The sequence below is a fragment of the Dasypus novemcinctus genome, chromosome 1 (assembly GCF_030445035.2).
Source record: "Dasypus novemcinctus isolate mDasNov1 chromosome 1, mDasNov1.1.hap2, whole genome shotgun sequence".
Classification (NCBI taxonomy): Eukaryota; Metazoa; Chordata; class Mammalia; order Cingulata; family Dasypodidae; genus Dasypus; species Dasypus novemcinctus.
Genome location: NC_080673.1, coordinates 29,995,510 through 30,011,768, shown reverse-complemented (window position 1 = coordinate 30,011,768; position 16,259 = coordinate 29,995,510). Strand labels below are relative to the sequence as shown.

Here is a 16,259-nt window from a genome sequence, read left to right as displayed (position 1 = left end):
GTTTTATGCTATTATGCCAAATCCAAAGCCCATAAAGCCAAAGAAAAGGAAAAAAACAGAAAAAAAAAAACCCAACAAAAAAACAGTATAACAGATGAATTGTAAGGCTGCTGTTTCATAAGTATTTGTACCATGTCTAGATATTTTACTACCAAGTTTCATGCTTCTATCACTGTTTTGCAAATGTTTTACCTATCAGACACTTTTGTGACAATGTTACCCTCCCAAAATTTATTTTCCTTTGCTTTCTAATTAATTGAAACTCAATATTGTTGTGGGAAATGATATAACAAGATAACAGAAACATGTTTTATAATGTCTTTGTATTTGTGGAGAGTGGATGGAAGTTCTTGTTGGTGGTTTCATTAAAGGTCTTAGTCAGTTGCCATTTTTCTGTACTGTCCTTTTATTTCATTAGCCATTTTAAACCATGGAATGACATGGAGAAAGGCACCCACATGCTAACCAGGGTTGGGGAACTGTAAGATATAGGTGTTTTTATGGAGTTGCCATCCTAAACTGTCTCATTTGGGCTTTTCTATGTCTAAGATAGCAAAAAGAAAACAAAACAAAATGTTATCTTCTCTGAGCCCCTTTTATTCTGAGTTTCTGTAACCACTTATTCATGCACATATAATATATTTTCTCCTCTGATTTCTGGCTTCTTCAAATAGGTTTAGACTTTTAAATGATCCTTAAATTGCATCTTTTGCATCTTTTGTCTTCCTTTATACATAAAAATGCAGTAGAGCATGTTTTATGGCTGATTTGATAAATTGGTGCTATTCTATAACTCATTTCTCCTTTTGGCTAAAGCAAGAACAGGCAACTTAGAGTTAAAAGAACTACTGTACTGACTTAAACACCAAGAAACCCTTAGTAATCAATAAGATCCCTTATATAAACTTGACCTAATTGAAAGAATTTCTTATAAATAGAAATGACCAGAAACCCTGAAAAATTAGTTGAATTAAGGTATTGTAGGGAAATGGACTTTGGCCCAGTGGTTAGGGCATCCATCTACCATATGGGAGGTCCGCGGTTCAAACCCCGGGCCTCCTTGACCCGTGTGGAGCTGGCCAGGCGCAGTGCTGATGCGCAAGGAGTGCCGTGCCACGCAAGGGTGTCCCCCGCGTGGGGGAGTCCCACGCGCAAGAGTGCACCCATAAGGAGAGCCGCCCAGCGCGAAGGAGGGAGCAGCCTGCCCAGGAATGGCGCCACCCACACTTCCCGTGCCGCTGACGACAACAGAAGCGGACAAAGAAACAAAAGCAGACAAAGAAACAAGATGCAGCAAATAGACACCAAGAACAGACAACCAGGGGAGGGGGGGGAAATTAAATAAATAAATAAATCTTTAAAAAAAAAAAAAAAAAGGTATTGTATATCTTTCCCTGTAGTGCCTCTTCTAGTAATATTTGACCACCTTGGGAACCAGTAAATTTTTCATGTCATATTACACTTCTCATGGACTCGCTTTTCTCCTAACCTAGTACTTATTATAATAAGTGGCCCATCATTATAATCATTTTCTTTCCACTCTCCTAATTACTTACCTGCTAAGCAAAGCTAGGTAAATCCATACCCCTTTTTCTTTCTGAAAATGCAATTTCACAATCTACCATCACTGAAGGAAAACACTAATATTGAATTATTTTATTGATAGTTCTTTTTAAATTCAATATCACCTCAAGAGCTCACAATGTTATGCTCAATAAACCAACTAGAATTTGCTATTTCAATTGCCCTTCTGCCCTGCAAAATTATCTTAAATCTCCTCTGTTCTTCAAACCACTAGAGCTCCAACAGACTCCTCACTTTCAGTGGTGGGCCTTCCTAATTTCACTGAAAAATCCAAGCAATGCAAAGAGGATTTCCTCATGATCCCACTCCTAGCACTTTGTCTTCCTTACTGTTACAAATACCCATATCTTCATTTGTGTATTACATCACAAAAACTATTTAAGGATTGTACTCCTGCAGTTATCCTGTTTTTTTCTCAGATGGCTTGCTTTTCATCTTTCCTAGGTTATTCATATCAGCATAAAAGATTGCTATTAAATCTGTAATTTGTATAAAATTCTTTCCCTTAACCCCACATTATTCTTTGTATACCACTCAGTTCTCCAACCACCTTTCGGCTAATATTCTCCATGAAGGAGTTTTCAGTGACAGTGTTCTTTTTTCTTTTACCCTCCATTTTCTCTTGAGCTGATGTCAATCATAAGTTTATCCCCGATACTTTACAAAAACTTATCTAGCTATGGTCAGCTATTATATCCAAGGACCAAACTCTGATGCTCAGATTGCCCTTTTCATCTTGTTTGCCCTCTCAGCAACACTAAATCTACTATCCGTTTCCCCTAAACCCATTTCTTTCCTGAAAATATTATTCCAAGGAATTCAAAGCAGTTTGGGTGAAACAGAAAGAGATTGATTTAACTTTCCATAAGATATTGGTTCAGGGATCTTAGTTCCTAGAAAAGGGAAAGAGTTAGAGCTCTACAAGGTAATCATTGCTAATATTGAGTTACCCTTGATTAATTCATAATATTAAACTTGATATAGAGAGTCTCTATTTCTGAGATAACATTATTCCTTTATTCTCATCTTCCATCTTCAACAATTCTGAGATCAGAAAGTACCCAGTCCATGCAGAGCAGAGGATGAAATGGGGAGAAGGTGCATTTCCCTAAACTGTTATGGGCACATCTTGAAACACAAAAACCTGTAGTTTAGTTCAAAGTCTTATTCCTGAGTTTCCCATTTGGAAGGAGGTAAATGAGTGAGTTATATAAAAAACCTGCACCATTCCTGAAAGAGGAGAGGACAACCATGAAGACTAGCCATTTAGAATGAGTCTTACATTTTATCATGCATCACAATACCTGGGAAGCTCGTCAAAAAACAGATTTCAATCCAATTTCCAGAGAATGCTGGTGAAGCCCACAGTGTTGCATTTCTGACGATTTTTTCATGTGATTCTGATGCAGGTAGAACATTCAGTTGATAACAGTGCAAGATACAGTATTTGTCCTTGTGTGCCTAGCCGCCATCAGGGATTGCATCCTACGCCTAGATCTGCTTCTTCTAGGTGTCATCTACAGCCAAACCATGGACTGTCAATCATTTCACCATTCTTGCAACACTCTCTTAATTGATTTGCAGGACCCTGACTCCCCATCAAAGTGTACTCATTCTCAGTCTCCTTTTGTCCTCCTTTGCTTGTTAGTTTCAGCTCCAAAGCTCATTTCTCTACCTTTATATCCATCTATAGTCATTCCTAAGGTCATCTCCTTAAGCTTAGATTCATGGCTTTAAAAGTAGAAAAATACGTTGATATTACCGAAATACATAAATTTGGGTTGCTACTCTCTTCTGACATACAGACTTACAGATTCAGTTGTGAACTTGGTCTTCCATCTGGATAATAATATTGAAACAACAGCAACATTTCAATCTCACCCATCTCCAACTTGCTCTCTCTCCATTGCACTAAATAGCACCACCCTAAACCGTACTGCTTCTTCTGAATTCCTTATGCTCATTTGTTCTTCTCTCTTTCTCTCACTCTCACATGCCACTCACCAGTGATACTGTCAGGTCTGTTTTCAAAATATATTCCAAATCTGACCAAGACCTTATCTCTCAGCCATCAATACCACATTATAAATCATCATTTCTGTCACCTATACAGCTAATATTTAACAAACCTCAGTTCTTCCACTCATTTTAAAGCAAATTAGAATGCTCGGGTCCACACACAAAACTCTTTGATGGCTTCCCATGACTCCCACAGGAGGAATCTAAATCTTTGCCTGGACCTACCGTGCTTTATCTGATCTGTGATCTGACCCAAGACTTTCTTTACAACTTCATTTTCTACGACTGTTTAATTCATGTCAATCACATAGGCTATCTTGCTGTTCTTACAGAAAGCTAAGTAAACTTCTTTCTCCTTTAAATCACAAAGTAGATTAACATATATATCAGTATAAATTATGGAAAATAAACAATTTTAATTGATGAATAATTTATGTAATATAATATCGATTTGGGTAATTAGCTTAATTTTGAATTAATCAGGAATTAAGCAAAGCTTTGAGCATAGGGATGATATCAGGCTACTTGACCCACATTCATCATCATTAAATTTACCATTAAGAGTATAAAATTAGTTTACATAATAACTGTTTTCCATATTATTGATATGATAAACTAAAGAGATGATCTGATGAAATTTTTAATGGTTAATTTGCCAGTTTATAAAATTTAAATGTTTGCCTAATTGTTGATACACTGAAACTGAAATTTATTTAAATTTTCTGTGTTTTAATTTTCCAGTTAAAATAGGTTATTATGTAATGTTATATGGTGAAAAATGGCATTTATGACTCAGCACTGGTTTTTTAATTGAAAATAGGTTTTATATTAACAGTTATTCCCAAAACTAAAAAATTAAAGCCCTGCCAAAACTCAAAAAATTGAAGCCTCACCTTCCTAGTCAATCCTGATTTTTTTTAACATCTTGGGAAGCATAAAAAATACTACGAACATCACATTTCTTACCATTCACTTGGAAGATATGAGTCTGATAGACTTCTTCATAGCCATTTGCATAGCAGGTGTAATTCCCCATGTGAGTTGTGGTAACCTTAGTAATATACAAAGACCCATCATCTCCAAAGTCCTACAGACAAAATAAAATGAAATAAATGTAATATATGCTAAAATGCATTACAACAATTCACTTTTTATTAAGGGATACTATGAGCAAGTAAAATCAGGTAAAATGATTTTATTTTTTATTTTTTTTAATTTTTATTTTTAAGATACTTAGATTACGTAAATGATATATAAAAAATTAGGGGACTCCAATATGCCCCACTCACTACCTCTCCCACACTTTTCTACATCAACAACATCCTTCATTAGTGTGACACATTTGTTAAAATTGGTGAACACATATTGACAAATTGTCACTGTGGATTATAGTTTACATTATAGTTTAAACTCTTTCTGCACAATTTTGTCAGTTATGACATGGTATATAAGGGTCTGTATCTGTCATTGCAAAGTAATAAGATTATCAAAAGATCACCATTAGGCCTAAAAATTTAGAGGACCAATGTTTTCAATGGTAATTCTTATTTAAATTGTGTACTCTAATTCATAAAAACAGCTTTTTAGTATTAATTCTAATTGTATTATTTGATAGATTGCAAATTCAAAGTCTACATATTTTCCCCAATTTGGTTTCAGGTTAATGAAGCTAAAACATGATTTTTTTTGGAGTTAAAACAAAACAAAACAAAACACAGCTCTTAATTGCATTCTTTGCACTTATAATTACCCATTAAATTAATTGTTATATTCTTTAATTTTATATTTATTTAGTTAAAATTATTAAGACAATGTTGGCTAGTGGAAAAATTCATAACCATATGAATAGAAAAGTATTTTTTAATCCAGAGACAATCAATAATTAGAATAAAATAATCATTCAACTTCCAATCTGTGGAGGCAAATGGATAACAATTTGGTAGAAAAAAGAACACATCTCACAATGTTTGTCAAAAACAAATCCAAGAAGCAACTGTGTAACAGCAGTGTAAAAACTTCAGAAAATCTACTTGTCTGTAAAGACAATGAATGAACTGTCAAAAATTTTCAAAATAAACTTTTTAAGAACTCTAAAAATTAAACAAACACACACACACACACACACACAGTTAACTCTCGATAAAAACAGTGAGCTTTGTGGCATTTTAATTTGCCCTCTCCATATTTCTATCTACAGTAATCTTGAAAATAAATAGCTTTTGAACTATGCTAGCTGTGAAAACTACTATCTGAGAAGGCAGTGAAGGAGGCAGAACAGAGCTCCCCAAAGGTCCCTACTTTAGAGAATTGCCATTATTTGACATGTCCTGCAGTTCCCTAAAAATTTCCATTCTCAGGACTTTTCTTTGTTTGTGCAAGACGTAAAGATTGCTCTGTGTGATATCGAAAAGAATCAGCTGCAATTGTCTAACATCACAGCTTCCTTAGGCAGAAAATCTAGTTAGGAAAGACAAGAGGCTGACCATACCATAAGGGACTTGGAAATGTTCCACATATTCCTGGGAATCTACAAAGACATGCGAATGTGTAGGTCTGTGTGTATGCTGAGAAAAGTCCTGAGAATCCCTAGTCTCTTACTTCTGGCTGACCTTGAGGCTCTGCACAAGCAGAAAGTGAACACTAAACTAGAGTTATAAACAGCATGATGGAGTGTTGAATGTGTGATCCCAAATAGAAACAGAGTACCTCAGAAACACAGCAAAACCTTGGATACTAACTGATTCTAGATATTTAAGGAAATCTTCATTTAATTATTACCTTACCCCTGAGCTAACTGAGCAAATATTTCAGTGACTGCATGTGAAAAAGGATACAAACTTTACTGAATTAGCCTAGGAAAGGACTTTAGTCACCATTGACTTTACTGCAGTGGTAAATCACAGATAACTGGTTATAATTACACCAACTAGGGACACTGCCATCAACAAGAGTGAAGTTTAACCCAATCAGTTGATGCCTTAAAAGGGGAAGTGATTCCAGCATTGAGAGAGAATTTCCCAGCTGGTCTTTGGACAGCCAACATCTCCAGAATGCGTCAAAACCTCTTTGGACTTTCATTGCAGTCCCCAGTTGCAGTCTTCATATGGAACCTGGACTTGTGCATTCCCATGGCTGCATGAGAGACACTTACAGAATCGCATACTATTGACAGATATCTCTTGTTGATTCTGTTTCCCTAGAGAACCCTGACTAATACACTGATCTGCACAGCTAACTCAAGAAAATCAGATACTGAGACATTAGCAAAAAATTACAAGCCATACTAAGAAACAGGAAAATATGGTGTAAGCAAGGGATCAAATTAAAACAACAGAAGAGATACAGAATTTGGAAAAACTGATCAAAGAAATTCAAACACATCTCCTAAATCAGTTCAAAGATATGAAAGAAATATGCATAAAGAGATAAAGTTATTAAAAAGACAATGTGCTTGCATAAAGAAGAATTTGGTAGTATAAAAATAAACATAAAAGAAAGTATGGGTTGAAAGGTACAATAGTAGAGGTTAATAATACACTAGAGGCAGGCAAGGCAGATTTGAACTGGCAGAACTAAGGAATCAGTGAGCTAGAAGACAGGACAATTGAAATCATACGGTCAGAAGAACAGATATTGTGCACAATAGAAAAAAAAAATTGCTGGATTTGAGTGGCAGCATGAAGTACACAAACATATATGTCATGAGTGTTCCAAAAGAGAAGAGAAGGGAAATGAAGCAGAAAGAAAGCAAATAATGGTCAAAAATTACCCAACTCTTGAAAGACATGAATATACATGTCCAAGAAACACAACAAACTCCAAACAGAATAAATCCTTATAGGCCTACGCTAAGAAACATACTAATCAGAATGTCAAATGCCAATGATCAAAAAAGAATCATGAAAGAACTGGGAGAAAAGCAATTTGCAATATATAAGGGAAATGCAAGAAGATTAATTGTCAATTTCTTAAAAGACACTGTAGAGTTGAGAAGGCAGTGATAATAATATATTTAAAGTACTGAAAGAAAAAAAATTCCTCTTGTGACCAAACTGTCCTTCAAAACTGAGGGAAGGTTGAGAATATTCACAGATAAACAGAAACTGAGAGAGTACATCAACGAAGGACATACCTTACAAGAATTACTAAAGGGACTTCTGCTAGTTGAAAGGAAAAGTCAAGACAGAACGACCTGGAGTAATGTGAAGAAATGAGATCCTCAATAAGATAACTAAAACAGTTAATGCAAAAGCAAATAGCACCATTTCCTCAGTGTACAACTCAATTCTTAATTTCTATAAAAGTTAGAATACAATAAACGAGAATAATTGACATGAAAAATGTAAAGTTGAAAAGTGTGACAAAAACAACATTAAGAGAGGAAACAGGGATATGGGAGCAGAAAATATGTAAATACTGATGCCAAGTTGGCATGTTTTCAAATTAGTAGGTTATAGATGTAGGTTGTGCAACACAAACCACACAAAAATGTAAAGAAAGTATTTTAAAACAAATACATAGAAAAAAATGAGGACAGAATAAGTCAGATAAATCACAAAATGTCAACTATATAGAAAAGGAGTTTGTAATAAAGGAAAAAGAAAAGACAATATAAGGTATATAAAACCAAAGCACAGGGGGGAGCGGACTTGGCCCAGTGGTTAGGGCATCCGTCTACCACATGGGAGGTCCATGGTTCAAACCCTGGGCTTCTTTGACGGGTGTGGAGCTGGCCCACACACAGTGCTGATGTACGCAAGGAGTGCATCCCGTGGAAAGAACCGCCCAGGGCGAAGGTAACTACAGTCTGCCCAGGAGTGGCACCGCACACAGGGAGACCTGACAGCAAGATGATGCAACAAAAAGAAACACAGATTCCCGTGCCACTGACAACAACAGAGGCGGACAAAGAAGAACACGCAGCAAATACACACAGAGAACAGACAACTGGGGTAGGGGGGAGGGGAGAGAAATAAAATAAAATAAATAAATCTTTAAAAAATAAATAAATAAAATAAAACCAAAGGACAAAGGAGCAGAGGTGGCTCAAGCAGTTAAGCACCTGCTTCCCACATGGAAGGTCCCAGGTTTGATTCCCAGTGTCCCCTAAAGCAGGCAAAGAAACAGTGAGCAGGCAACAAGCAGACACCAAGCAAAAACAAGGAGCAGACAGTGAACAAAAACAAGGAGAAGACAACAAGCAAAAAAATGAGCAGACAATGAGCAAAAACAATGAGTAAAACAAGTCAAACAACAAGCAGATAATGAGCAAAAAAAACAAACAAAAAGAAATGAGCAGGGAGCAGATGTGTCTCAAGCAGTTGTGTACCCGCATCTCACATGTGAGGTCCTGAGTTTGGTTCTGGTGCCTCCTAAAGAAAAACACGAACAAGCAAGAAGCACAAACAATGAACACAAATAATGAGAAAAACAAAAACAAGGAGCAAACAGATGAGGGAGCCAACTTAGGGGTAAAAACAAACAAACAAAAACTGAAGGACAAATGGCTGAAGTAAGTACTGCCTTTATAGTATTATAAAACAGAATGTTAATGGATTAAATACCCCAATCAAAAGACAAAGAGTGGCAGAATAGATTAAAAAAAGCATGATCTAACTATATATTGTTTACAAAAGACTCATCTTATACCCAAAGACATAACTAGGATAAAAGTAAAAGCAAGGAAAACAGTACTGCATGTACACAGTGATAAAAAATGAGCTGGGTTAGCTATACTAATATCAGACAAAAGATACTTTAAGTCAAAAGCTGTTATAAGAGACAAAGAAGGACACTATATATTAATAAGGCCAAAGGTGATGTGGCAAGCCCAGCAGACAACACAGAAAAAAATTAGAAACTCACAGATGAATAAAGTATATGTATAGTATTGTATAAGATCACCTATGACCAAATACTTAACCCAACTTCTACAATAAGGTACTGCAAACACCCCATAAAAGAAAAAAAAATCAGTCTTCAGTTCTTGTAGGAAGGGCGGTTCAAAAAATTTTATTCAGATATTCTAGATTGTGAAATACCCCTAACTCCTTCGAAGTAGAAAGGATAACTCTAAATGTTTTTATGTCCTATCAACTCTTTACAGACATATGTGCCTTGAGACAACTCTGTAATGGTGTGGAGTTTCATAAAGATTTAATCAATGATGAAATATTAATGGAGTGTTGATCTGCAACAAGATTATAAAGGTACAATGAGGGTTCAGAAAAAGGGCAAGCTTTCGACCTTGAATTCAAAGAGCATCTGTTTAAGGCCATAATGCTCAATCAGGGCTGAGAATTAAAATCACATTTAGTTTAATCTATTGAAGAATTTAAAACGTTGACAACTAAAAGATTAAAAGATAAGGAATGGGGAATCAGGATGCAGTAGAGAGTAGGTTTTGTGTATCTGCATTAAAAAATATTTATCAACAGGTAATTTGAAGCTTGGCCATAATTAATGGAGAATCTGAAAAAGGAAGATGTGCTAAGAATGTACATAAAAACAATAGTGGCTCAACTACACAGTTCGTCTCCATGGATGCTAATCTTAGCTTCCTTGCATATGTTGGTGTATTTCAGTTCTCTCAATCATAAAATGTGGTTAAAACAGTGCATGTAAAAAAGAGTGACACTCACTAATTCACATAAATTATTTAATAAAGTGCTTGATACATTTAAATACTCAATAAGCATTTTATTTCAAGTACACTGAAAGAATACATGATGTATTCAAATTGGTGAGAGAATATTAGTTAAAAGCTTGCTTATTTTAAAAAAAAGTGCTGCCTGATAAAGCAAGTATTAAGTAGTATATTGAAGGAAATTGAGGCTGGAGTGTTTTGCTTCCTCATGGAAAAAAGGGAAAAACATGAATAAGGATATATAAATCCAACAAACATGCTCTATTAATAACTTCAACTAACTGATATGTTCTCCACTTGATCAGTACTCAGAATTCTGTGTCAGTGAGGGTAAAAAATGGGAATAATCACTTTAAAACAATCAGAGAAAAGAGGGAACATCTATGAATGTTCTGAATGGTTGTTCAGTGCTGTGAAGATTAATAAATGTGGTTTGGGGAGCAAAAGTGGTTCAGGAAAAGGAAAAGGGAATTAGGAATATGCAGCTACCCTCAAAAAGATAGGAAGTAAAAGAAACCACAAGTGTTCCTCTGATCATGAAGGAAAACGGGATAGCAGAAAGCTATTGCAATTGTATTGGGTAGATATTTATGTAGTACATAGTCCCAGTGGGGGATAGGGAGAGCTGAGAGAGAGAGAGAGAGAGAGAGAGAGATGATAATGAAAGAGGATAGATTGGTAGCTAGAGATGAAGAAAGATATATTTGTTACATTCATGATATGTGACAGACCTAGCATAACAAATCAGTGGGGATAGATTGGCCTATTAAGTAAACAGGGCTGAAAGAGTTGATTAGGATTAACCATACAGAAAACTTTAAACTGGATTTCTATCTCATAGCATACCGAAAAATCAAGGCCAGAGGATAAAGTGCGTATATGGGAAAGATGAATCTTTAAACATTTTATAAGAAAATATAGGAAAATATCTTTATGACATCAGACTTATGGACACTGGATAACTTTTAAAATTAGGAGGCTAAGTGAAAAAAATTAATATTTGATAAACTATGTCAAAATTAATAATTCTTATTTATAAAAATATATTATAAAAACAATGAAAATATGTCAAAAACTAGAAAATGAAAATCATTACATATAATTGACCAAGGAAAAGATAAAAGACAAAAACTTAATAGAAAAGTAAAGAAGATTTGAACAGACATTTTTTTGGTAAAAGAAACATAAATCTTGCCTATACATGCGAAAAGTTGATTAAACTCATCATTACTTATTGAAATTCAATGTAAAACAACGAGGTTACTCTTTAAATAAATGTTAGATTTGCAAAATCTAAAACAAATGTGAAATCACAAATGTTGGCTTGTATATAGAGCAATGGAAATGCTCATAAACTAGCAGTGGAAGGAAAAAATATGTAAAACCAGCCTGTAAAAAAATAAAGTGGAATATAAACATATCGTACAACTCAGCCATTCATTACTAAATAAATACAAATATATACACATACTCCTGCACACACCCACCATGAAATCTGGTACAGTGATATTTATAGCAGCATTATTTTTCATAATCAAATTCTGGGAAAAATAGCCCCCCAAAAGAAAATATTGTCCTATAAACATATAATTGGATCATATTAAGTGATAAAAAATGAATTTTAGAAATCTAACTTTTCTATAGAACTACTCTTCTAAGGGTTTTACATATATGCAGAAGAAAACTTACCATGCAGGTGATAAAGGTTATGTTTCTGAGCCCCACATTTACAAAAGTCCTTTCCAAGAACTAAAGAGGGGTTTGACAATGTGTTTATATGGTCATATATTTTCTATAAAATCTGCAAATACATTTATAGTTTGCTGTGATTTTTCTCTCATTGTGAATAAATATTTCCTCTTTGAGGTAATTGTTATTATAATATGAAGTATTTTTCTTTAATAGAGCACTATTAAAATGTTGGTGCTCTAAAACTTCAAGATTCATATAAGCTTAATCCATGCCTGCTGTTATTTCTTTATGGCTTAACCATACCATATTTTACACATAAGGAAACAGAGGTTCATAAAGGTTAAGTAACTCCCTATATAGATTAGTAAGTGACTAATTTAATATTCAAAATTAGGCCATGGGACTCCACAGACAATATTCTGAAAGCCCATACTATCTAGCCACAGGCATCAACAAGGATAAATCTTCTGGTCACAATGGCAAATACAAAACTTGAATGTCTTCAGGAGGACTTGATTTATATAAGTTTCAAAAACAGGCAAAACAAACTATGTTTTAGGGACATATGTATGTAAGGTAAATATATGAAAAAAGGCAGAGAAAGTTTAACATAATTAATGATGGGATTTATAACTAAGGAAAATGGAAAATGTAATGGAAAGAGCCTATAAGAGACTTCAAACATGTAGATAATGTTCTATTATTTTCCAATTGGTGTTAGTTCTATAGGTATCAATTTATAATTCTTCTTTAAATTGTATACCCTTAGATATGAAAGATATTGAAATATAAAAAATATATAATAAAAATTTAACTAGACTTTATACAGTGTAATTTCAAAATATAAAGCTTTCTTTTAATATATGTGGAAAAGTCCTGTCTTTTCTTGTTACTCTAATAATTAGACTTGACATCAACTTCTTAAAATTTTAATGGAGAAAAAAAGTGCCGATTTAGATTGTACAATATGTTTTGGCATATTTTGAAAGGGAATGAATCTTAATTTTTATTTCAAAATATATTAATAATTAATGGCCAAAGGTACCTGGAAACCTGATAACTGATATAGTCAGTGAATTAATAATGTGTATCACAGAATTCAGGCTTCATCTTAGGATGGGGATAGCTGACAAGAGTGTCATTCCTACCAAACAATAAGAAGCTGGATGATATACAGGAAAACACTTCTCCTGAAACCCTCTTTCAGGTAACTGACCAGTCTCAAGTCTTAAGAGAAATAGGAGACTGTGAAGAGAAAACACACAGCCCCTGAGTCACTTATGCAAGGGCACTGGAAAAGAACAAGACTGCCATATAACAGGTAAATGAAAATCAGCTTAAATTTTTAATGAATTGCTAAAAAGGTCAACATGGACTGCTGTGAGAACATACAGTTCCTTAAAGACAGACATAAGAAGTATTCAGACTCACTCACAGCCTTTCCTCTCCCTGGACCTCATCGTTTGCTCATAAAAAAAGACCAGAAGTAGAAGAGACCAGAAAAAGCATCTTTCATAGTGTAGGCCTGATAGAGGGAAACTCATGCTTCTGAGGGAAAAAACAAGCCCTGCCTGTATCCTTTTCCCCAATGGAACAAAAACCATAAACTGCTGAGGAAAGGTACCAAATCTGGCTACTTCTAGAACACAAGAAAAATCTATGCAGTTTGAGAAAGAGGAAAGGCAAGAAAACTTCTTGGCTCCAGAAAATGAGAGATTCATTAATCTGGGGACAGGGTAGAATTACATAAAACTCTACTCCACAGGCTCAAACTGACCCTGAGCCAGGACAACAAGAATGCTGCCTTAATTCTCACCACTCGGGTTAGTAATAATCAAAAACCAAGTAACAGTAGACTACGACTAGGGGAGGGGCAGAGCATAAAGAGACGATCTTTTTAAGGCAAATGCTGACCGGTTAAGACTAAACCAGATGGTGGAGCAAGGGCAGTCAAGATAATTCTCAGATGGTCCAGCTCCCACACAAAGCAGAAGGTACCTGTGGCAGTTTGAGATTATTTATGAATCCCAAAAAGAGAAAGACTGTGTTTGTAAACTAATATATTCCTCTGGGTGTGATACCCTTTGACTGTATTGAATTCAGCTAAGGTGTTTTTTATTTAATTGCCTGTGAAGATTAGTGCATTTTTGATTGGATCACTTCAGTGGGCTTGACTCAGGTTGAGCCCCACCCCTTTGGTGGGTCTGATATAAACCGACACTCACATGGACAAACAGGCACAAGAAAATACACAAAGGAGAGTACTTTGTCATTTTGAGCCTGTCATGTAACAGAAAGGAGGGGGTTCAAATAGCTAAAGCCCCAGTGAGAGAGAGACCATTTGCCTGATCACTTACAGCTGACCTTGGGAAGAGAGCTGAGACTCATATAGGAAGCCCTGAGAGATAAGACAATGCCAGCCCGCAGCTGAGATTGGGAAGAAGCTGGGCCCACAAAGTCTCAGAGGAAAAGGAAAACCCAGATGGGAAAGCTGAAATCTGGCAGAGATCACTTGCCATCTTGCTTCAACACATGGCAGCTGACTTGGGTGAGAAAGTACCTCTTATGGTACCTTGAACTAGACTTTCCATGATTGGGGACTGTAAGCTTTTAGCCCAAGTAAATACCCTTCACAAAATTCAACAGATTTCTGGTACTTTGTATCAGCATCACTTTGGCAGACTAACACAGTAACACTAGAAGAATTTCAAGCCAGTAATACATTGAAGGTAATCAAACCAACCAACAAAACCCAAACATAGCTCAAGTCTTCAGGAAGGCACTAGCAGAAACAGTCATGCCTGTTTACAGACAAAAATACTATTTACCTTGATCTCTACCACACTATCTGTAATATCAAGGTTTCACCTAAAAAAATATGAGACACACAGCTTAAGAAGAAAAACAACCTGCTCTCAAGAGACAAAATAATCAATAGAACTAATCTCAAATATTAACCTATTTTTGAAAAAAAAAATAGGGGATTTGAAATAATCATGATTAATATGCTAAGGGCTCCAGTGTAAAAGCTTGACCAAATTCACAAACAGATGGGAAATTTCAACATTAAAAAATGGAAAAGTGTCAAAAGTAATGTGAGAAATAAATTAAATACACACACACAGTAACAAATGAAGAATGTCTTTGACAGGTTCATTAGTAGACCTAACACATCCAAGAACAGAATCAGTAAACTTGAATACAAGTCAGTAGATAGCACCCAAAATGAAACACAAAGAAAGCAGTGACAGAAAAAAACAACAAAAAAGGAGAGAGTACCCGAAAAATGATAGTTATCGGTTTAAAATACGTGTAATAGAAATCCCAAAAAGAAAAGATAGGGAAAATGGTTAGAAAAGTATTAGAAAAGTAATGGCTAATAATATTTCAAAAGTAATAGATTTTAAAAATAAGGTGGAATCATCTTATTCACACTGCTGGAAACCAAGATGAATAGAAAATGCTAAAAGTTCTCAGAAGGAAAAAACCCATAGGAACAAAGATAACAACTATGGCAGATTTCATCAGAAATTATGAAAGTCATGACAATAGAGGGATTCATTTCATCTCCTGGGGGGATGGCTGTCAACCATAAATATTATTCACACCAAATGCATCTTTTTGATGTGATAGAAAAATAAAACCTTGTCAAGGAAAGCAAAAAATGAGAATCTGTTAACAAGAGACCTACACTACAAGAAATATTAAAGGAAATTCTTTTGTCAGATGGACTATAACAACTGATAGAAACTTGGATCTACAAAATTTTAAAAATCCAGAAATGGTTAAAAATCCAGGGAAATACATCATTTTTTTGTACTTGTAATATACTATCTCAGGTAAAATTATAGCAGTGTTTTGGGTTAAAAGCATTTAAAAGTAAAGTGTATGACAACAATGACAGAAAGAATAACAGGGAGTAATTGGAAGTAAACTGTTGTACGTACTTAAGCTACATCTTAAGAAATATAATGTTATTTTAATTAAACTGTAATTATATTTGTACAAATATATACTATTGTAGCAGTTTGCCATAGTTATGAATTCCAAAAATAGATATTGGATTATGTTTGTAAACTGGTCTGAACCTGGGCATGATTAAGTTATGATTAGAGCTTTGATTTGGCCACGTCATTAGGGCGCTGAGTTCCCACAGATAAAAGGCATGACAAAGGACAGAGTTGAGGGTTTTTAAGTTGGAGTTTTGATATTGGAGGTTAAGTCTAAAGTCTTAAGCTGGAGCCCCAGGAAGTAAGCACACAGAGGAAAGAGAAGCAAGCCCAGGAAGAGAGGACCTGAGCCAGGAGAACACAGAGGA

At 35.0% G+C, this 16,259-nt stretch overlaps 1 protein-coding gene across 4 annotated transcripts in view; it reads right to left on the bottom strand.

The window, feature by feature from the left end:
- FSTL5 (follistatin like 5) overlaps nt 1-16,259 on the bottom strand; it is an 849,524-nt gene that overhangs the window by 205,212 nt on the left and 628,053 nt on the right. For all 4 annotated transcript variants that reach the window (XM_058276333.2, XM_058276388.2, XM_058276438.2 and 1 more), the window contains exon 8: nt 4,570-4,690. In XM_058276333.2, the coding sequence (XP_058132316.1) occupies nt 4,570-4,690 (121 nt within the window). The remainder of the gene's footprint in view (nt 1-4,569; nt 4,691-16,259) is intronic.